Genomic DNA, 25,033 nt, shown 5'->3' on the forward strand with positions numbered 1-25,033 from the left:
AACGTAGGATTTGATGTCCATTCACTTAAGCTTGCTCCGTCGCTTGCGTTGAACTACTGACCAAATTGACTGTTTGCTGGCAAGCTTGCTTCGGTTGACCAATGTGCCATCAAATATCCAACGACCACTCTACAATGTTATCCGCAGAGAAAGCACTTCAAACTGAAAGCAGAAGCTCCGAAGCTTTGTGTAAACTCCAAATATGGTTAAAATGATCAAGCCAAATGTCACATGAAGTAAACAAAAGAATTGTCTTACATGTCCTCTGGTTCATTAATGGGTTCGATGATGCTTCTGGAGACACTGAGAGAAAAAAAGAAAGAAAGCCAAAGATGGGGAATATAATTATTTTTATTTCATATCATATTGGTCAGCTGACTAAAACATTACGTGTAAACGACTTGGTAGCCGGTCGAACGCAGTTGGTAAATTGAAAGCGCTCTCTACCAAAGATCAAAATTTAGAAGAGCAATTAATTTCATTATCAATATTTCTCTAGACTCCATAGTAATTTCGAACCCATAGCCAACCTAACGATAGACTATATCGAGATCTGAAAGCATTTTTAGTCGGTGTAGAGTAACAATTGTGTACAAGTATTTGTATTGGCCACCATTCTCTTGCCTACGATTTGTGACAAACGCAAATAGCATATTCACTTCCTTTCGTCATTCATGCTGACTCAGACTAAAAACCCGGTTGACTTTTTAGGCAAAGTGTCAGCAAAGAAGAAGAAGAGGACTAAAGTGGACGGCATAATCTTAATTTATGTGCAAATAATGATGAGCACGACAATATGACTTGTTGCAACCGCAACCACACCGGCACCACAAAGCAATAACAAATAAAAAATCTATTTTGTGAGGAAGAGAGAGGTAGAAGAGGTAACTAAAAAGAAGGTATAGCTCGTAGAGTTTCAACCACAAATAAGCATCAGCTATTGAGAAGTGTGTGACTGGAAAGAAGGAGTTTGTTGACTTGGTGCCTGAAATGGGTGTTTTATATCGATTATAGAATATAGTGGACTTTATTGCAAAATATAGCATATTTTTTCGAAAATATAGACAATAAGTAAGATATGTAATGTTAATATTCCCATATATATGTGGTCACAAACCATTCCGTAACATATTGGGCGAATGCCCGTACGACCCCTGTAAGGCCTGTTATATCAATAAAAACAAAAATATGAGAAAAACCGACACCGTCAACGACATCGATAGTGGTGAATATAAATTTGCTATTTATCCCGTCTTAATGGAGATTATGTGTGAATCAAAAGTCACATGGTAGTGAGCAGCAATTCAGCCGACTGTGTCATGTGAAGGGTTATTGTCTCAGACAAACCTTTGTGCCTCCTGTCTGCCCATGACTGGTTGCACTGAGACGTTATGCGCTGAGATGCCAGTTAAAATGATCAATTTGCCGATTCAATTGCCGATTGAAAGTAGTTAAAGTCGCATTTGGATATCTTCGCTTCTTTTGAATATGCTTCTTATGGTTCTTATGCATTTTACCAGCGTATATACTTACATACGAGTATGTATGGTTTTAAATAGCTTACACTTATCGGAGAAAGTGCACGCGTCGCCGATTATGGATCACTTTCGCCAGTCGCGGCGTGTGCGACAGTAATCTCCATGTGCACTTAATTTAATTAAATATTGGAATTACTCTTACGCGAGCGCATTATCTGAGAGCGGACACGTGTAACAGAACTGTAATCACTTGGGCAGTTTCCATTGTCTTTGCAGTGCGCAAATAAATAATGAAGCTCATGATTGAACATCTCTCTGCCCGATGCTGCTCTTTTGTAAACAAAATTGCATGCGAATGTGATGATAAGTTAGCAAATTGAATTCGATGGAAGATATTATACTGATGTACCATTAAAAAAAAAACATTTTTTTCTAATCTACTAAGTTTTCTTAACAGAGAAGATGTCAAAATGTATTTATATTTTTATATAGGATGTAAGGCATAAACGTCACTTTAAGTTAAGGAGTATATAGATTAGTAACAGCAACAAAAACTCCAACAAAACTGAATATTTGTTTAACCTAAATTTGAAATCACTTATTATCGATGTCATTACGCAATGCAACGATTGCAATACAAATTCAATTTGTCATGCAAAAGTCTTCCCTTTTATGCATTTCATTTTTAAATTTATTATTATCTTAGTCTGTAATACTTCAAAATGCTTTGCGGCAGCCTCAACGTTGTCATTCTGTTTATTATTTTTTCCACCCGCACTCACTCATTTGATGATTTGTGTATGTTGTAGCAATATCCCATTTGTCGTTTGGCTATCTTTATTGAAATTGGGTTGAATTTATGTTTTTAGACACTCGGTCATGATGACCAGCTAGTATTACTTGTAGCATTCTGCTCTAATTGCAACTTTAACTTAGCCGAGTTGCTTCACTGCAGTTGTGAAATTTGACCGCCCATTTCGAGTGTTGTACTCATTTAGTTGATGGACTCTTTAGTTTACATAGCAGTTCTTTACCAACTGCCCTGCTGTGTTCGGTACATGTTAGGTGTCTGCCACGTAAGTTTTTTTTTTTTTATTTATTATACTTTTTCGCTTAAAAATCCATTATGTATTGCCTTATTTGTTTTCTCTCCGCTGGTTTGTGTTATTTCCTTTACTGTGTGTATTTGGATGACAGCCCAGTTTACTTAAGGCCGTTATATCAGCACGGCAAAATATCTTCAACTGTCCGAACCCATATCATTTCCTCGAAGCGATCTTTGCTCATCTGCCAGAGTAAGCACTTGCCCTACGCCACTGCCTCTCAGCTGTTGTTTGTTGTGATTGCATTGATTCGTCTCCGCTGGCAATCAACGATTCTTCTGATTGACTCAAGCTTCATACATACGGTAATCTCCGCTTAAGTGCCCCTTCTTAACATGCAAGAATCCCGATCCAATATTTTTTCTTTTAGAATGAAAGTCACATTTATTTCTTATTAATAACAAAAATACTTATTAATAACAATATATGTACAGTTTTCCAAAATAACGAATATTCGTTTTAACGAAAACCGCTTATAACGAACAAACAAATTTGTTACATTGAGTACCTTAAATAACGAACATCGGAGATTTGTAAGTACTCGGTTTAACGAACAACATGAAGAAGACATATGAAGAAAGAGAAAAATCAAATAATATGGAACCAGAATTAAAAATATAACTTGGAAAAAAAAATTAAAAGAAATGTTAGTCTTTATAAAAAAGCTTAAAATTCTTGATCAGTACCAAATAGTAGAATAAGGGTCAGAATTGGTCCATTTTGGAAGAAATTAGCTGATTTGAATTGTTTTGTTATGGGTTTTCATTTTTTAACAAATAATTAATAAAACAATTTATTAAACTGCAATTTACGGATATTTAACTCATTTTTATTGAAAAACATACGTCTAAGTGAGTACTCGAATTAACGAAAAATTCGATATAACGAACAGGCCTGACAATTAATGTGTTCGTTATTTCGGAAAACCACTATATATGGAAAAAATATTACAAAACAAAATATGTTTCCCTTTTGACAATACTCAGCGCATTCAATGTCAAAAATATTAAATGGCTCTGAAAAGATAAAAATTTGCTAACAATTTTGTATTTGTGGCTTAAATATTACAGACATTTAAGCGGGAAAGTCACTTAAGCGGAGGCTCTTAAGCGGGGATCACTGTACATATATATTTGTTATATACATACATGCATATGTACATATGTCTATAAAATGAAATTAATGTTACGGTTTTTTTCACAACCTACTTTTACTTACAAATCTGCATGTTAGCTTCTAAACTTTAAAACATATGTATTGGTTTGTGTGCGCGTAGTACTTTCGCAATTTAAGTTACCTTCTGCCAATATGTCTGCTATTTAAATTTTTTAAATAAATAATCCAATTTAAGGCAATCACGTGCGGCGTTTTCATCTATTATCTCATCAGCAATTGCGCTCTTGAGAAACTGCCTGCAAAGCTGCGCTCTCGCTCGTTTCTTCGTTCGCTGTAGTGCCATGTCATAAATCAACGATAATTCATTTAAATTCATACGCCGTCATACTGGTCATCCACACTCAGTCATATGTCATATCCACTGTCATCTAAAGTATGTCTGTGCGAGTACATATGTATGTCTCACTGAAATGCAAAGTATATCTTAAGATTATATAGGGCTCTTATTGGATTTCCCTTTTAATTTACTACAGACTACATGTTTTACAATTTTGTGGTTTTTGTTGTTATTTATTGTTTAATAGAAACAAATTCAATTGGGCTTGAAACAGAAGCTCATGAGAATTCAGTTTGCAACGAATTAAACAAACTGCAACAACTATCTCATTAAGATACCCGCATATTCTATTGAATTCACTGACTTTGTTGGTGTTTCTACATATTTAAGAGAAAAGAGCGCGTAAGGAATTGGCAAATCGATATCGGCCAAAATTTCATGATACTCTCTAATGTGAAAGTCTGAATATTTCTGTAAGATACTTTATCATTCCATTGGCAACTAATAATGAATTTGAGAAAGCAAAAAAACAAAAATAACTGCATCCATATGATCTCACATAAGTACATAGAATAATTTCTCCCGATCACAAAAAATGGTGAAGAACAAGCCAAATATCTGTATTAAAAGTGAGATAACTAAAAATTGGTAGCAAATTAGAAATCGAATAAAATACGCAGTACTTGGGTTTTCTTCAAAGAAAAGGAGGTCATATATTAAAATTTCCCACAAGTGTGGCAAGTGTACTAACAAACAAAATTGGGAAACTTTGTGGCAACATTACTCAGCCACACTCCATCACACATGTATGGAAATAAAATAAGCTCCAACTAACCAGCGGCGCATCATATATTTTTCGGCAATTTATAGCTTTTATTATAATCCACACACACACACACACAAGCGCATGAATATACAGCGCTGAAATATTGCACATCTTTATGTGCCGCTTGTGATTAACGAGGTTTCCTAATGCACCGTATGACCCATGTAACACATCAATGACCAACAGGTTGTTTGACAAAATGTGAATATTTTCTTACGCTCATACACATTCGCACGCTTATGTGGTCACGTTCCATATGGTAATGCAATATTTTATAATAAAAGTTCAGTATGTTGCGCTCCAGTGTGAGTAGCATTGAGGTAGCCAAGTGTAGTAGTAACTACGCTGTTGAGAATTAACTAGTTATGCACTACTTTGTAACTTGTACGAAGCATAATTGTATCTATTCCTGAAAAATAACGGTTATTATTCACTGGTTGATGCCAGACAAGATGTTAAATTTATGATGCTGGTTATACCAGGTTTATACTAGCTAAAATTAGACTAGTTCAATTGATGTTTTCAGAAACACATTTCATTTGGGATTTGAGAAGAACATACGAGTTTCTATATACTGAAATAATATTTAGTCACCGACGTGCTTTCTTTCTGAATCCACTTTCTAAGAACTGATTATAAATCTAGCTCATTTCGGATTAGTTCGGATTTAGTCAGTAACTTCTACCTGTAAGCTGATTTTTTTTTGCCTACTTTGTTGGTACACTATATACACATACAATAAATAACACCATAAAAGGCTGAACATGAAAATTGATTAGAAACTAGCAATTTATGATTTTCGTTAGTTACCATAAAATATGTGTAAAATTTGGTTGACAGCTTTTTTGAACTTTGAACTATTGCCAAATGCTGTTATGTAATATTCAATTCATATATGTATGTCTACAATTGTAGTTTGGAGACAAGAAAAATTAATGACCAAATAGGGAGTTAAAATAAAAATATAAAATGAAATTGCTTAAAAGAAAAATATAATAAATTTAAATATGAATGCAATTTAGTCGAATAAAAGAAAATATTACAACATTTTGTAATTAAACTTTTCCTAAAAAGAAGTGTGAATTATGTTGCTTTGTTTGTTTTATTGCTTTTGGCTGCGACTGTTGTCTGCTGTTGTATCAAGACAATAACGGGCTATAAATTAAAAAGTTGTGCGCATATCAACAGCTTCAGTCGGCCCCAACACTTGTGCAACAATACCAGCAAAAGTATGTGCCAGTGCAGATAAGAACATTCGTTTAAATGTTCCATGCGAACGACAAAGCGAAAGTGGCAGCCAAAAGTAACTGACTGCAGTCTGAGTTGCGAAACCAGAGGCACATAGAGCCAACCGAACATAATAAACTTCTACTGGTATATCTATAAATCGTAGAATATTTTTGCAACAGTTACATGAAATGAGTGATAAAAATTACTGAAAAAGGAAAGATGAGCTTCAGAGAAGTAGATCGAGTTTGGGGACAACTAGCGTGGTTAAGAGTGGAGACGCAACTATTTACGAGTGTTTATTAAAATGGCCCGAGTGGTGCAGAAATGCGTTGTGCTTACGCATGAACACGCCACATAAAGGCGTTGGACTGAAGGAGTTGAAATCGCTGCAGCGCCAAAAACACTTTGTCACTCAGGGAGTCTGTCAAAACTGTCGCCACTGTCACCGCCATTGCCATAAACCTGACAGTCTATACGAGTACCTCCATTGTCGGCCACAACGCAATGAGCAAGAACCACTGCGTCGGCAATGTCAGCGCTGCACAAATTTAGGCATACGACAACAGACGGAGTCAGACAGACAGCGCGCAGCACGTGATGACTAACAGTCTTTGTTGTTGCAATAAGTTTACTGCAAGCGAACTATTTAAAATGTAGTAGTTGCCACCGAAACAGGCAAAGACAAGAAACTGAGCGCCTTCGCTGGTATTTGCAACATTTAAATTCTTGCTACGCCTAGTCGTGTTGCAAGGTTGCAAGGTCTACACCAGCGATCATTGTTTTTGTAGTGTTTGTAGTAGTTAGATAACAATCGCAGACACTTTGGCACCAGCGAGGGAGCAGACACATGTGACATGTCCATGTTTTTTTTTTTGTGTTTGTGTACCCTGCAGTCAGAGCAACAAGTTACGAACTACTTTACTACTAACATGAACACAAGTGCAACTAGTCAGTCGATTGCCTCTTTCTATAAAAATGTTATTTTAAACGAATTGATGTCGTTTTGAGATGACAATTTCCAAAGTATACATAGTTAGTATTAGAGGAGTTCTGAAAATTTAGAAAAAATCTAATTGCATTGAGAACAAAATTAACTCATTACATACATATATGTTCTATAATTGGTTTAAATCTGATCTTTTTGGACTTCAGTTATAAATTTGTAGTTCTGGTAAACTTCTGGTGACTAGTCTAAAGCTTCCCTTATAACTATCAATGAATTTAGATATGAGGAAAGAAGCTTCTAACATGGTGTAAGTACATACATATATATTTTTATATAATTCATTTTAAGTATAAACCATATGTTGCAAGGGATAATTGACTGTGTCTTCTGTTTTGTGATATCAAATTGAAATTCTAATTAAAGAAATAACTACGTTTACAACGATGACTTGCCATTAAAAGCATTCAAGCATTCGCTACTGGAATGACCATATATGGCAACGGCAGATTTGAGGCGCCATGTTGCAACAACATTATGTATGTGTTCAGCTTCACGAAAATAATAAGCCTGACAGAACGTCTTCACCAAATAGACCTACAACTCCACTTCAGTGACCATGGTTGCAAAAACACATACATACATATATGTATACATATCCATCCAACCAAGTTCTTGCCAATAACTTTTTGTATTCTTATCGTAGATTTTACTCAGTTATATACTCAATTCTAATGATAATGGGAGATGGTCAGATGTATGGAAATTGATGGAAGGAATTTTTTATGAAATTTGACTTCTATTGCCAATTCAAGAGTTCGAGTTATGGAAGTTCAACTGTAAATATATAAAACAACTTGTTATTACCAGTGAATGTTATACATTTACTGAACGAATTTTCATTTAATTTTCTTCATCATAACTCAAATAAAAAAGCTGCACAGTATTACCTGGGAAAGACCAGACACAGCCGTCTTCATACAGACCAATCAGTCTTCTACCCTGTCTTTCTAAAATATTTGAAAAAGTGTTACTATCAAAGATGTCTCCTTTCCTTCATGAAAATAATGTAATACCAACGCAGCAATTCGGTTTTCGTGCAAAACATGGCACTGTAGAGCAAGTAAATAGAATACGAAATTAGAAAGGCATTCGAACATAGAGAGTACTGTTCTGCTATATTTCTAGATGTGTGACTTTTGTATAAGATTAAAAAAGGTTTACCTTTCCAATTGCATAAAACCTTGGAGTCCTATTTAAAAAATAGAAAATTTGCAGTAAAAGTAGGTGATTTTATACCACAGGGCAGTGTTTTAGGCCCAACTCTATACATCATATATACAGCTGTTCTTCCAACTGCTAATAATGTTTTGACATCAACATTTGCGGATGACACAGCTTTAGTGTGTCGTAACAAATGCCCCATTATAACTTCAAGAATATTAGCGAAGCACTTAAGTTCTGTCGAAGAATGGCTAGCAAAAAAGTATTTGATTAGACACATACGTAATTTGTACGCTTTAAATTATTATAACGCTGGTATTACTAAATTAGCTAAATTAAAATCGGCAACAACCCCTAACTTTCATTCGCCGCATCTTCTATAATACTTATATTTATATTTTTTCATTTCAAAGAGTTAACAAAAAGTATTGAAACAAATGAACAAATGAAATTTCAAAAGAATATTGTGAATCCAAAAAAAGTTTTTCAAATGATGCACCCCTTTTTGAACCTTTTTTCGCTAATTGGTTGCCCCTTTTGTAAGAAAATTATATAAATATATAGTAGATATGAGCATTTATGAATGTCCGAATGCCCAGTAGGAAAGCTTCTTAGCTTTCAACTACTCCGTTAGTATTCGTTTATAAGCGAGTTTTAAAGAAATAAACGACATTCAGAAATATCGATAGCACACATTTTCTTAAAATGTTATAAACACATTAGTAACCCATCAAATAAATCACGAATATTCTCATTGCTCTGACATGACATGCGACATGCAAACCTCTTTCATAGAAAACACTTCAGTCTCCGACAAAACAGCACTTTTGCATGAGAGATTAACAACACGAACTGAATGTAAAGATGAGATGTATTGGTTCCAAAGAGGAAACATTCCTCTAAAGTTCAGCCTTTTCCGCATATACATATGTACATTTCATAAATAAGGATGTGTGTGTATGCATTTTTTGTTCATTTTTCTCCATTCTTTTTGTTTTCATTTTGGCCACTCGCCGGTGCTTTGATTTTAATGCGCAACGTCTGGTTTTCATTGATAAGCTGACAATGGAATGCATAGAGGAGTTTTAGAATCGTTTTTGTGGAGGAACTTGAATGCTCATTCATTGTCCTAACAGATTTCTTTAGCTGTGCGACTGAAGTTGATAGTATACATTCCTTTTTAGAAAAGCCCTTCGCGCTTCTCCATTTATTCAATCGCGTGTTTTTTAAATTTAATGTAATAAATAAAAAAATATTTTCATTATTTAATTAAAGTATTATTTTTTTTTCATTTAATTCACTGCAAGGTTTCCTTACATATTTCTCTTTTAATTTTTTCAATGAAAGTACTTGTGAAATATTATGTTTTTTATGAGAATCTCAAAATATTTTATAGTTTTTTATCGTGCTAAAATCTATATAAACCTCATGGTCGAAACGATTGATCACTTTATTAGAACTCTTCATCATTTGATAGGATCCGAATTTCAATGGTGCTGTAAGTAAATTAATATTTGTGATTATGCTTCTAGACTTTTTAAATAGATTTAAATCAAACTAAATCTTATCTTAGTAAATACTTTCCTGACCACAAGCCACCACGATGTACGAGTTTTAAATGTCTTAAGAATGAGGTCTGAAGAAAGAGGTCGGCGACTGTTTTATGCTTTACTAAACAAAAGTTCTAACACCGTTACATAACATGTACATATATTATTGTAGCTTTAAACCTCAAAACTTCCAGCTTGTAGACACTCTTGCACGTTACCTTCTACATTTTGTATCGGAAAACAGCGAGACCACAAGAAATTCTTTATACTGAGAGTGGCAGCTGTTGTGGCAAAGGAGAAGAACAAAAGTGGCACGAAATAGAAGACTTAAAAACAAAGAAATACAAGAAAACGACACACCTAAAGCTAAATTAGTTTACAGAAGAAAAAGTATGTGCAGCTCGACTTGCATTTAATTTGCAATTTTAATTTAGAATTCTACTCACAACTTGGCTTATTCCGCAGTTGCTGGCAGCGTATATCTTTCAAACTTTCGCCGTTGGCTGTACTTCCAGTTGTGACGTGCTAAGGGTTGGCGTGTTGATATGTCCTGTGGTTATTTTCTACTTAACATTTCAATTCATTAAAATTAGATCGTTTCGTAAAAGTCGCTCGGCTTCTTGTGCTTTATTCTCATTATACCATTGTAACAGATATTTTTGTTGTTTTGTTGATGTAAAACATATTTAAACATTCTAATGATGCCGGTGCACAACACTGCCTATGAGGAAGTACGAAGTGCGGGTCGTGGCAGGCAAACCTGCCTCAAGCTAGACAAAATATGCCATTGTACACATGCATCCTGCTACAAGCAAGTATCCTTTTTGGCTGATCCCGTGACTCGCCACGCAGCAACTCAATGAAATTTATTAAACATAGGCCGTGGGTGTATGTGTGCTTGTATTTATATGCCTACTCACCCGAATGAATTGTTTTGCAGGTAAATTAGCAAAGCCATCTTCAATCCAACTGCTTTTGCGTCCGCATCGCATACGAACTCCAATTTCAGCTCTGGCTCCATCTTCATCCACCATGTCGCTCATACGTCCTGCCCGCTAAGTGGTGGTAAGGGTAACGGCGGCCATATGCCCCATGTACCTATCAACGCCTTTCGCTACTGCCGTTTAACGGTGTTTTCTGCGCCATGACAGCTGCTGAAAACATTTCCTGCTTGCAGCGCTCGCATATTTACTCACACGCACACACAATATTTGTAACCTCACGTTAACATCCGTTTGCCGCTGCCGCCGCTGCTGTCCGCCACTCGACCTATTCAAATTAAATGAAGTAAATTCCAAACTTTCATTCCTATGACCGCTTCATTCGCTCGACGGCTTGGGGTCGGCGTGTCGGCTTGGCGGTCGTCCGTCTCCCGTACGCCTGTTTGCCATTGCGCTTATCTGCAACACATCTGACGCAGCCGTGGCAACGAGAGCAGGCGGCGCCTCACGCCACCTTCATGCAGTACATATGCTGCGGAAGCATTTGGCAGAATGATATTTGTGCTTGCAGTAGTCACTGTATATGTGTATGTTTGTCCTGTATGTGTGTATGTACATGGATGTAACTGTTTACATGACTCTGACTAACTGCTAGCTTTATTGGTTTGTGCTCGGTTGGCTGCCGTTTGTGTTGTCTATTTGCCAGTGTCTCACTGACAGTGAGCAGACAGGAAAAGCGAGCGAGTGGCACGGGCCGGGCGACCTTTGTTTGTTTTGTTTGTAAATATTTACTACTCATACGCCGCTATTTAGCCGCCGACGTCGCCGCCGCCGGCTTTGCAACTAACTTCGAGTAGTTGTGGCAATGTTATTGACGTACTGTTACATGGTAATAAATCAATCGAAGTGCTGCAACATGTGTGCTTAGAGACGCCACTGCAGTTGACATTCCTGTATTTAAATACAATGTACATATTTATAAATGTCAAAAATGAGCCTTCTGCGTTGCAAATGTCAGTACACATTTTACAAGGCCTTGAAGTTTAAACATTCTGAATTTACTTGAATTATAGAAAAAATTTAATACGGACAATAATAATAGCAACAATCTATGTAATGTCAAGATTAGTTTACCACCGCTTGGCGTAATATGTTCAGCGAAGCCTATTCATCTGCATTCGCTGAACCCATGGATATCAAAATTAAACCTCTGAAACTCTCTTGCCAATTTTTGTAGTTCTATGTTTCGTATAAAATTAGTAAATTCCATTATCCTACACGAATTGGTTTCATATTAAAAATTGTCGTCAGCATAGTATTCGGATGTTTCTTCTTTTCACTTCGTTTATGATTTCAGTAATCGGATATTGTAGAAAAAACGGGCGATTTCTTACTGAACTCCTCGATTTAACACTGTACAACAACCAGCCCTTGTGCAGTAGCGAGGACTTTCTGTCTCGAACCGGTGCTGCTGTCACTTAGGACGGCTCATCTCACCGCAATCACTGTGACTGTCCAATAGGCACACATGCGGTGAGATTAGGGATCAAGCCAGATGCTAGTTACTAATATCCAAACACTTCCTCCTTCCATGTCCAGCATTCGCCAAACTAAGGTCGGCACACCTTCAGCGAACCCAGCGAAGTGACTGGAATCGACATTAACCACTTAAGAACTTTATAACAGAGTCCAAGCACTTTGTCGAATCATAAGGCTCTTGACGATCCTTAAGAAGTATTTGGATATCACAAAAGACAGTCGATGCTGTGAGATTCTCTATAGATGCGGAGATCTACCCCTTGACCTAACCTAACCTAACCTAACCTGGATGAGTCGAGACCTAGATCTTCCTCGAAGTAAAAATCTAAACTGGCTTCAAAAAGTATTCAAAGTATTTTTCACATTGCAATCCTTAAATAAATATACATAAGCGAAGGCGAACTTGAAAACTCACCTCAGCACTTCCTACTTAGTTTTTCCCAAAATCCTGCAGTACGCTCATTTTCGAATATTTGCGTGGTACGTAACGGATGTATTTTAGGATGCTATCCTTTTCGATTCACACTCGTGCTTAAAACCACCTCCATATATATATTCGCTAACTAATAACTTTCCACTGTCTTATCTTTTTATTTTCAGACGGAACTCTCACATAACTTACAGCAGTTGTCGGAGAAGGCACGTTCCACCACGGAATTCATACAGCGATTAAAAGGCATGAGTGACAAAGTGACGGTAAGTGAGTGCTCGAGGCGTAGCAACGAAAAGCGCCAACTACGTAGAAAGTTAAAGTGCGGTGCGAGGATGAATTTTGTGCAAACAAACTGTGTCTATTTTTCATCATTCTTAAAAAAGAAAGAAAGAAAGGAAGAAAATGGCGAGCCTTAAGTGAATGTGGCAACAGTTGCTTTTTCGAACATTCACGTAACTTTTTTTTTAATATTTCAAATTCTGTAGTGTCCCTGCGTGGAAATAATAAAAGCATGCAACGCTTGAGGGCGCCTTGGCGCGACAGTTACAATTTCCAAAGTACATGTTCTTGGTTTTGTTGTTAAAAGATGCCATTAACGCTAAGCCGAAACTCCTATAGAACTTTCATTAGGAAACCGCGCAAATTACTGCAGCTTTCATAAAAAATAGCGCTATTTATGACAGAACTTTTTAATTGCGCATATACTTTCCGCTCCTGCCAGCGACACAACCCTTTGTCGTCTGTAGAGTTTCCCGGCCAGCGCATACCGACAAAACGGAATTGAATTACCTTGCTGGGCGCACGATTGGATGTGCTTTTAAAAAAGTTCGCGTTTACCTTGGCGCTGGCAGCGAGTTAATCTAAGCTCAAGCAGTAGAGAAATAAAGTCATAAAAAGTAAGCAAAAATTATTAACAAGCGCACAGTCATTAATGAAATAAGAAAACAACGCCTTTTTGGCTTCGCCCAAGTGTACTGCTTTAATTTTAATAAAACTTCATTTTCACCGGCATATCATGTCGTACCTTACTCACAATTCTTCACTTATTTATCTTGTACTTTTTTTCGTTGCTTGGCCATGGCTGGCAAAGCAGGAGTCCTGCATGGAGTTCGAAAGACTGGTGACGGCGCAATGCGAAGCCTTGATACAAGCAATACACGACCGACGCGAGTATCTGCTCGAGGCTATACGCATGGATAAAGACACGAAAATCAGAATATTAAAGGTGAGTCAGATGCAAAATACAAAATTTTAATGTAAACAAGAAGTTGCTGAATTATATTATTTATTCGTTCTGAGCCTGTTGGTGAGCTTACAATAAATGTTGTAAGGTTAAAAGAAAAAAAATAAAATATTTTTTATATACTTTCCATATAGGATCAACAATCAAATTGTACAGGCAAATTGCAACAAACCACTGGACTAATACAATTCTGCATTGAGGCGTTGAAAGAGACCGACAGCGCAGCCTTTCTACAAGTAAGTAATTACTGACTACTAAATTATGTAAATCACCTTAGTGTGAACTTATTGTGATAGCATGTGCTAAATGTGCGTATATACTTCACATTAACGAATGCTGCGCCATTGCGCGTGTGTATTCTCCTCTGGGTTCCTCAACCTACTCCATATTCATACACATTTCATTGTTTTCTGTTTTTGCATACTCACACATACATATGCTCCTATGTATATAAACCAATTACTCATTTTTACTTTCCTCGGTCGGCGTTCATTCCCACAGGTCGGCTCAATGTTGATTAATCGCGTTGCCAATACGGACATGACCTGGCATCAAGAGGTGACAAACGCCGCTCCACGTGTCTCGCCAATTGTGGATTTGACGTTGGACGATGCTGCCCTGGTGCGCGCAATTGATAATTTGAATTTTATGCAGATGAAAGGTATGTGGGAAAGTTAGCGTATAAATACAGATACATATATATAAATATATAACTGAATAAACAATTGAATATATCTCTATTCATACACCATAAGTATCTACATATATTAAGCATAGACGCGTACGAGCCATACCACACATACTTATTTGTATTTTTTGTAACTATGCATTGCTATGTGAAATTCAGTTATAACGGTATATGTATGACCGCTAATTAAAAGTATTAACCATATAGTAGTATTTGAATAATGTATATTGTACTACTTGAAAGCATTGGAAAAGTAAGTGTAGTTTGGCTAATGTTATTTTGTAATCCATATCTGACTTAAAAAATGCACCAAAAACCAATTAACGATGTAATTGCTAACCAACTCTAAACCAAAATGTTATATTTTCGCTAATTTAGTGATTTATTTCCCGGCGGTGCCACTTACTTAGAACGTAAACAATGGATGATTATTGGTTAAGGGCTCAGTCAAACTTAGAGGTCATCATATACAGTGTGTTGAAATAGCGTCAGTACTATAGAAATTATATAGTTTAATAAATAATTTTAATAGGTAAAAGAGATAAACTATTTTACTACCTATTAAGAGTAAGTTTTAAATTTGAAGTTTAAGACTTAAAGGAAATATTCAAAATTCATTGTCTTGTTCTATTTCGATTGTGTATTGATAGCGACATGGCGGAAGCAATTAAATTTTGCTATCGTTCAGTGATCTTCAATCTCAAATTTCTTTGAAACAATGATATACTCTTGGCTCTGTTTTGACGCATACTTATTCACAGTTAAATCGATTTTTAATAGTTTGCGAAAAAGTAAAGGGAAAATTATAACAAAAATAACATATTACTGGAAAATACATACATATAATCAGATAGCGTGCGGGAGGAAAGCCATTTAACGTTTAATTGAAGAACTAAAAAAAACTGTGTGACCAGTACCTGTGGGCAATGTTAGTCATACTGTGATATCTTTATTGATAACATCTTTCTTTTCCATTGTTTATCAAAACCAAATGCAATGGATATGCGTGTTCCCACTACAGATCAATGTTACCTGAACGGACCAGTCGAGTATTCAATCGATAGAGAAATAATTATTTAAATACAAAAAATAATTAATTAAAACTATGTAAATTACTTAAAATATAGTTAACTTATTATTACTCAATAAACCAAAAATATTTAGATAGAAAATTTATAAATCTAGTTAATGGCTGAAGGAAAGTAGAAAATATTAAATTTTGTTTTTTTTTTTGACAGATTTTTAACAAACAAATCACTTTTTGGTCAAATTTTCGCCATTTATTGCTCGAAAAAAATAGTTGTAATTAAGAAAACAAATACCTTCGTTCATTAACTAGATAAATGACTTAAAGAATTGAGTTTTGAGATAAACGTGTTAAAAATTTTATACATAGTGTATGTTTTATACCAAGCGTTCATAACGACGTCGCTTTTTGATCCTTCGATGTCGGCTCCTCCTATCATTGTGAATGGGCAGAACTTTCAAAGGGTCTATCTCGCAGACTTTTACTCGTATTGATATTTTTGGATACTATTTTAAACATAGTGTACATTTTAATAAGACAAAAAAACATTTTTTTTATTTTGAAGCACACCTATCTCTTTAATAAAGCCCCATGTACAATTGCCTTGTTGTAGTGAAAACCTACCAACAAACTAATATATGCAACGAAAGTACTTTCAAGTGATTTGGTGCATTTTCGTTTGCAATATCAGTGTAGCATCATTGTACGGGTGAAGTACGGTCCTAAATAGCCTAGACATGCGTGAACTGTGACACATTACCACATGTTGTCGGAAACCGTGGCAGCATTGAGTAAGCGCTGGAGCAACAGCGTCGGTGTGGTGGCAGCTGCGGTACAACAAATCACCAAAGCCACTTAACACTTTTCAACAAAATTTTGATGGTTTTGAAAGTGTGTCCAATTGACGCGCCGCTGAACACATAAACACACACACGTGTGTCTGTGTAACATGATATTTTTTTGAAGAGCGCTCTTGTTTTGAATTACAATAAATCTGTTTGAGGGCGAAAGTATAGTAGAGAGCTGCGGAGGGGCTTTGCAATTAAAATAGACGGAATTGCCGCTTAATTTATTACACAATAGGTGTAGTCGTGCTTTAGGTATATTTAAATGCTTTTACAACTTGTATGTATTATATATGTGTTTTATAAATATGTATGTATGTATGTAAGTGTATATGCATACCGAAATCTGTATTATCTACATAATTGTGTATGTTTTGCTCTCTCTTTCTCTTGCGCACCATTAAAAAACTAAAAATTTACAAACTTATGCAACATCCAAACAACAACCCATCAATTATGACTCAACAATTTCCAATACGACAACGAAAAAATCTGCCTAAATTGAAATCTGGAAAATTAAACATCTTGAATACCCATATCACTTACCACTGACAATTAATACAATCACCTCAATGTGCATTTGTCAAACCAACACACACATGTGTATATGTCGCATCGCTGCACCAACCCCATCCAATCATCCATAAATTGCCGCAATTATGAAAAACTGAAACGCGCGCCCAAAAATAGCTGTCAAAGATGGAGAAGAGCGATTACCAGCAGGTGAGACGTTGTTACCCGTAACCGCAGCAACAACAAAAACAAATCATTATTCGACACTGAAAACAAATACAATGGCAACTGCAACTGCAACTTGCACAAACGATATAACTGCAACAACAATAACAACTAAATTTATGCGTACCGCAACACTACCCAAATCCATTTCGTCCAGATTTCAAAATGTACCCATCTTCACGCACCTAACCACTAATAATACCATCGACACCTCCAACACCAATAAAACCAACACCAATTCAAATACCAAAACCATATCATCAACAACAACATCATCACCGTCACTGTCACCAACGTTATCACTACCATCACTGTCATTATTATCAACAACACTATTTCCAACGTTAACAACAACAAAAAGTACACACACAAATTATACTTACATATACATATATATTTGTTTGTTTTTGTTTTAGACGGATATTATCTCTATGTTCTTCAAACAATTTGAGCTTTCTTCTTTTGTTATTAAAAATAAAATTTAAAGTTTTCCAAAAGTTGTTCCTACGTAAGATCATAATCTATCCAATCATTTTCTCTCTGTTTTTCGTTGCCGTTTTGGTGTGGGTTCTTATGTATTTAAGTTCTTTCAGATAAAAACATACTTACATAGATAGTTTGATACAATTTATAGTTTTGTCTGCTTAAATGTTTAAGTATTATTGTTCCGTTATTTGTTCACTATTTATTAAACTCGATCTAATGGCATTTTGTAAATAGATGAGTTAAAACAGTTATTTATCACATCCAACAGACCAATGAATTAAATATACTATATAATGAAGTTCCACAACTTCAATGAGACTTACATGACTGTAGAGCTCAAACGAAGAGCCCCATTGTCGAGTCAAAGACTATTTCTTTATTTATGTAGTTCCTTACTTAGATTCGAGTTATTTATATAAATTATATTGACACAAAAGCCTAAGAACAGTCGACATCTCCTATCAAAGATAATTAGTTAATGTTATCAATGGTTACAAATGAATAGGGTTCACAGAATATTATGAAAATCTTAGAATTTTTCATAAACAAGTTCTATTAGTTCCATTTTACATTCATAAATAAGGCTTCATACAGCTAATATACATAATTATATTTAGTGAGAAAACATTTAAAATTCTAATTGATTTAATAATTCGGAAATTTTTAATATCAATAATGATAAATGTTAAGAAGTTTTTTCTTTTATAGTATTTTGTCTCAAATTATATTAATATACGACGATTGCCATTTCTTTAACTCCTTAGAGTATTAGAGTAGCCAGGTTAAAGGTCGTTAATTATCTTTTTACAGTATTCTTTCTTGTGGTTTTTATTGAAATATAATAACAAAAATATAATTAACTATTTTTTCCTACATCAAGCACAATTTAATTTACCACTAACTTTGCAAATAACTAATTTTAAGTTTTGTAATAAACTATTATTTATTTACTAAGTTTTACCGCTCACTTTTAGTTGCTCTCCTGCTTGTACTGTATGATTTAATTAGTATTTAAATGTATTTGCATTTGTTCTTGTTAATTTAGTTGCCACTATTATTTAACTTTAGTTACATTCAAATTGCGAAGTCATAATTAATTGCTCTTCACTGTCAAATAATCTAATGTGTAAAATTTTGGATTTTTTCTCCGTTGGACCAACAGCACCCTTAGCGCCAACTATTGTACCAGAGGATTGTTCAGCAGAAAATAATTCCGTTACAGTGGCGTGGCAAGCACCGGCCCACTCTATCGTAGATGGATATGTATTGGAATTAGATGATGGTAGCGGCGGCGAGTTTAGGGTAAGTTAAAATTCAATGGTTTAGTAAATATTCTTTGTTATTGGTCAGATCTTAAAATACTTCAGTATCAGTATAATACAATAACTGATTTGAACTAAAATCATTGTTCTATTCTTCTTCTATCAAAAAGAATATCCGTATGATTCACAAATATGTTATAATGAATTTAACTTTCCACATAAACATACTAATTCCATTAAAACTAGTATAATATATTAAAACATTTATTTATTCATATCTCCACTTTATGCACTTAGGAGGTTTATTGCGGTAAAGAAACCATTTGTACCGTGGACGGACTCCACTTCAATTCGATGTACAATGCGCGCGTCAAGGCATTCAACAATGCGGGCGAGGGTGAATATTCCGAACTTATTGGATTGCAAACGGCGGAAGGTGAGTGATCAAAACACAACAGCACAGACACAGCTGTAGAGTAGAGCACTTATCATAGAAAGCGCTTTCAATAGCGAGACACATATTGACGCGATGCATTCATTTTGTTTACTCATACTACCCGATTTCAGAATTTCAATTAACTTAAGTTAATTTAAGTTATTGATTAATAAAAGTGTAGGTAGAGTGAAGAGGCATAATGTTTCGAGAAATAGAAAAGGGTTGGTTCTTATGAAACACACACAACTCAAGAAGGCATAGCGGGATAGTGAGAGAAAAAATTTAAAATGTTTATTAAAATTTACAGTTCGTGTGAGTAAACACAATATGAGACTCATTGATTTCCTTAGACACATCATATAGATCACAGTGCTCATAATAATACTATAATTTGTTAAGTAATAACCGATATTTTCATCTGATCTATGTTATGTTTAATACATTACGAACTAATTACTTATATACACATATGTTTTTATGGTCATTTTCCAACAGTGACGTATGTATGCTCGTAAAATATGCTACATTGTTGAAACATTAATGCTTGAATTATTTCATAAAGCTTAAATCATTTCAAAGTTGTAACTACATACATTAAGACATACATCCGCTTAATCCACACAATTGCCAATAACCGATTTTGAATTTTCGCTAATAAAAAGAAGCGACAATAAGTGAGCAATAAAATGACAATTGCCACAATTGGTGGCAACTAATAAATCCTCAATAATGCAACAAGTGAATGAGAGCCGGTGAATGAGCATAATGCAATCAAATAAATACTCGAATAAGAATTGGCAGCCTCGATGCAGCAGAGTTCGCAAATAAAAAGTCAACAATTGGATTTTGCTGTTAGTGGCAGTGCTGAAGTTGTAGCATACTTTGTGGCGCTTTCGAGAGTGCAGCCACTCATGAAAAGGATTATAGCAATGACAACTCTCCAAGTTGTGCTCAACTGTAGCGATTGCTTTTACTAGCACTTCTGTAATATTCTATTTTTATTATCAATTTGTTGCATTTTCTTGTGGCACCACTTGAAGCAGCCACTCGTGTTTCCCTTATTTTGTATTATTATTTTGTGTCATAATAAGTTTTTGCAAAATCTACTTTCCGCATATAAATTTACTTATTTTTGACATTTTTCTTGTGCTTTGCTATCGTTCACAGTTGCCTGGTTCACATTTGATCCGATTCTCAGCGGCGGCGCCGGCTCTGGTCTGGTTTTTAGCAACAATAACGCCACAGTTTCGGTGGAAGGTTGGGAGCACCGAGTGGCTTTGGGCTCGGTTGGATTCTCGCGTGGCATCCACTATTGGGAATTCACCGTGGACAAGTACACAATGGACACGGATCCGGCGTTCGGTGTGGCACGCATCGATGTCAATCGCAACAAAATGCTAGGTAAGTGCAGACTGGAGGGTGGCGTGGTGTCCTTCATAAAAATACAAATCAAAATCATAGAAAGAATTGCAGTGCATATTGCGCTAAGTAGAGTAAGCACATTGTTACTATGTGACAGACTGCAAGTTTGCAATACTTAAGCGATATTCATTGGCTTTAGTGCCCCACTTGCAACTTCTTGTCATTTGTTGGTCATAACTTTTCCATTTGCTGTAGTGGCGTATTTATTTTGAAGTGTTCAAGTCGTTATGAGTGCAATAAAATCTTATCTTAAAAATTATTAAAAAACACTAACTATATAGACTAAAAAAGACTAAACGTGAAGCGATATCAAAAGAGTGTTTATATAAACAGAATTTGATTTCATATAGAGCTTTTAAGGTGATGTTATTTTATTAATGTTTTTTCTCTGATTATTCATACATTTTGAATAACAATATTAAAAAAATTCCTTGAATGTTATATTAGTAAGATATCTCGGAGAATCACATCAAAGTAAAAATTATCGTTTTATTGTGAACGTTCCATCTATATCTCCAATTTAGAATCACACAGCATCCCATTTTGCAATTAAACAATGGACACTTAACAACAGATTGTCATTTACGAATAAATGTCTTGAAATGAAAATAACGAAACTTCTAGCTTTAGCCTTATATTGTGAGGATTCCTGTTCTGCTGAGTTTATCCCACTAGTACTTTAATCTATTATAATTAGAAAACTTCGCGTATTTTGTTTGGATTTTTGCATTACATTTTTCACCTTTCGAACTGCAGACGTTTATTGTTTTAATTTATTTCAATATCATCACCTTTGTTGAGTTCAACAACTTCCTGTCGCTGACTGAACGCAATATCCTTAAGTAAATATTATCTCATCTTACTTTCACACCCACAAAGTGCTAAGTTGTGTTCGTACTCGTATTTGCACGAATAATTCAAAAAAATCCAATAGGTTGTTTCTCTTGGGTTGGCGTCTTCAGACAAATTTCCATCGAACCGAAAATGGCAATATCGTGTGAATTTTCTTTTGCCACTCGATATTTAATGGCGCCAGGTATTTGCCAGAGAAAAGTTGACAGTGGCATTTAGTTGTTTTGTGGCACACGCATACAGGAATTCGTAAAAAGTTTTTTGCGTTTATTCGCCGTGTGCCGCATCACTTTTGCAAATTAAAAAGTTTCTTATTAGAGTTTCTAGCATCTGAAAGCATCGGCTCTTACGCTTCTTGTTTTGTCTAGGAGGGGCAACTTGATTCGATTGCACTAGTCACCATTCTCTTCCCCACTTTTTGCTCCGTGGAAGCTACTCATCCAGAGTGTATCAGTTGTTCACTTAAGCAATTTTCTATCGATTGATTGCTTTGTTTTTATTTATTTTCCGGTGTTGAGTTCTATCACCATAGCGTTTTTGCACTTCACGCTTGAAATGCCGATACACCAACTTAAAGAAAATCTCATGCTGAAGAGTTGAATGTGAGGTAAATATCACAGATAATAAAATTGTTTATTGTTTCTGCCAAGGCTTGGCATTCAAAGAGCTTTCCATTTGTATTGTATCGTATCCAGATAGCAGAGAACTTAAGATTTATTCAGAGTTGACGAACAGCGTGAGAAGTTCTTATTATCATTTTTCTCGAGATGCATCTCTCCCTCGAGATGCTTAAACTGAGTTTGTTTTAAATTTTGTTCCCTTTGCAAGTTTTTTACCAATAATGTCTGAAAACAGCGATTTTTTAGGAGTAAGAATGATTACTACTCTGTTGCCCAATGCCTCAATGCCTCACAGATCATTCATTTCAAATATTTTCACAGTATCCAATTTAATATCATTATTTTTTCTTTTTTTTTTCAGGCAAAGACGAAAAATCATTTGCCATGTATATTGACGGACAACGTTCGTGGTTCCAACACAATTCAGTACATGAGCGGCGTGTTGAAGGAGGTATTACCACCGGCAGCACTATAGGTGTGCTACTCGATCTGGAGCGGCATACCTTGAGCTTCCTCGTCAATGAAATGCCACAGGGCTCGGTGGCATTCCGCGATCTCTATGGTGTCTTCTACCCGGCCGTCAGCATTAATCGGGGTGTGACGCTCACCTTACACACCGCAATGGACGCGCCGAAAATGGATTATTTCTGAGTAAGAATGAATAAGATTCGGTGCAATGCGAGAGAATGAACCGAAGTTACAGGAGGGGAGGAAGCGAGTAACGGTTAGACGTTATTCAACAGCGATGTAAATATTCCATTATAAATAAATAAATAAGCTACACAAAATTAATAAATAGAGAAGCATATACATACCTAGGCGTCTACTTACACGGTTTTAAATGTATTTATAGATTTAAATAGCATACACATTGCTTTGTGTGTGAATTCATTTTTAAGTAATTCGATTTGTAAGTAGGATAAATGGGTCACTGGCACATATCTTAAGCATTTAAAATGAAAAGGAATTTAAAATCGTCATTGGAATTTTGTTATTAATTTTTATAGAATTTTTGCAGTTTATTATAAAGTTTAGCATGTTTGAGGAACACAAACAATATTCAAAAAAACAGAAAAAAATCAGAATTTTCGAAAAATATCATAATGAATTTTGACGTAATAGCAGTAATAATATCTAACAGCCACACACAATAATGAACAATTTTAAATAATAGTCTGTGAAAAGCATTTAGAAATAATAATACAACAATAAAAGTTCTAATATGAAAGCGTTTAAATAAATGTACATACAAACAAACAATTTAAACAACTTCACCCAAACGTAAAACATACATACTGTAAAAATTATATCTGAAAAAATTGAAAATATTAATATAAAATTGTTAAAATAGTTGAGAAGAAATAATTATTATTTGACTGCCAACGAAAATAAAATAACAATTACCAAAAACATATTTCTAAATGTAACAAAAGAAGAACGAAATCTGAAAAGGAAAATTAAATCTAATATCAGAAACCTTCAACTTTTTTTTATTGTTTTTCTATTATTTTTTCACATAAAAATTTTTATTTTGCCTTCGTAACCGCGTTCATTTAATTTAATCAGAATAGAAGCAATTAAATTTGGTTTGAACTTTTGTATTTGGATTTAAACGTGGGAAATCATCATTTTACTTTATTAACTGTTAAAATAATAACAAAGTCTTATTTACTGTTTTAAATCGTTAAACTTTATAGCTTCTTTTAAAGATTTTTGTCCATCATATTTAGTATACTCTTTCTACTAATTTACTGCTGCACACAATATTTAAGAGTTAGTGAATTAGAGATTTCTATGGAATTCCACTCCAAAAAAATTGTCTAAAATCGCAGTTTCTAAATGCTGAAATTATAAAATAAAATTCTTAAAAGAATACTTATAACCGAGTATATTAAGAGCAAAGTTGAAATGAGTAACTCTTAATGAAAAAAAAACAAAACTGTTTTTCCTGCGCATTCCAGCTACCCCAAATTAGCTTATACCAAAAATTTCGCACTAAAGTCAACTTTTTAGAGGTTAAATACTTACTGCATAAGTGTATTGTATTATAAATGCTTTCACACGAATTACATAAATGAATAACTCAAAACCAAGAGACGAAAACCAAAAGAATTCGCCAAATCATGCGAACTAAATTTAATTACTAACGCCACAAGCGCTCTGTAAATAGTAGGTGTAATTTCAATAATGTTCACAAAGCTGACCGAAAGCGAAAAAACGGCAAAGAGTTGTACGATAAGTTTATGTATAAAATGATTTAATGCTGATCGACTGCACTTAAAAGCATGTGCCATTAGTAAATTGCGGTGAATTGTATGGGTACAGCAAATCGTTGCAGAAAAAAACGAAAATAAAACTTTGTCAATAAATATATGGTATAAACATATGTCTGTATATGTATGAATTGTATTTTTTTCACATTTTAATAGAAAGCATTAAATCAAAGAAAAATCTTGTAAATTTTGCATAAATATAAATTTTTAGCATAGGAAACAGTTTTTTATTATAGAAAACGCTGAAACATTGCAAAAAAAATTAAAATGAATAAAATGAGTATACATACACACATATATATATATATATGTATATGTATGTACATACATGCATTTGTATTTAAATATATCTGTATGTGCACACGAATGTACGTTTACCGTAAATATTTATATATACTATTACCTAAATAAATCTATGTAT

The 25,033-nt window shown here is 34.7% G+C and overlaps 1 protein-coding gene across 11 annotated transcripts in view; it reads left to right on the forward strand.

The window, feature by feature from the left end:
- LOC105218900 (E3 ubiquitin-protein ligase TRIM9) overlaps positions 1 to 24,249 on the forward strand; it is a 160,240-nt gene extending 135,991 nt beyond the window's left edge. For 8 of the 11 annotated variants that reach the window (XM_054227941.1, XM_054227944.1, XM_054227938.1 and 5 more), the window contains exons 3-11: positions 12,888 to 12,983; positions 13,811 to 13,945; positions 14,098 to 14,199; positions 14,465 to 14,624; positions 17,214 to 17,246; positions 18,910 to 19,049; positions 19,307 to 19,445; positions 20,613 to 20,846; positions 22,701 to 24,249. In XM_054227941.1, coding sequence (XP_054083916.1) covers positions 12,888 to 12,983; positions 13,811 to 13,945; positions 14,098 to 14,199; positions 14,465 to 14,624; positions 17,214 to 17,246; positions 18,910 to 19,049; positions 19,307 to 19,445; positions 20,613 to 20,846; positions 22,701 to 22,990 — 1,329 coding nt within the window. In that variant the 3' untranslated portion in view covers positions 22,991 to 24,249. The remainder of the gene's footprint in view (positions 1 to 12,887; positions 12,984 to 13,810; positions 13,946 to 14,097; positions 14,200 to 14,464; positions 14,625 to 17,213; positions 17,247 to 18,909; positions 19,050 to 19,306; positions 19,446 to 20,612; positions 20,847 to 22,700) is intronic. The other 3 variants (XM_011194772.3, XM_029044653.2, XM_029044654.2) reach the window with 3 other exon arrangements.
- The last annotated feature ends 784 nt before the right edge of the window (positions 24,250 to 25,033 follow it).

Source organism: Zeugodacus cucurbitae, chromosome 3, assembly GCF_028554725.1.
Source record: "Zeugodacus cucurbitae isolate PBARC_wt_2022May chromosome 3, idZeuCucr1.2, whole genome shotgun sequence".
Lineage (NCBI taxonomy): Eukaryota > Metazoa > Arthropoda > Insecta > Diptera > Tephritidae > Zeugodacus > Zeugodacus cucurbitae.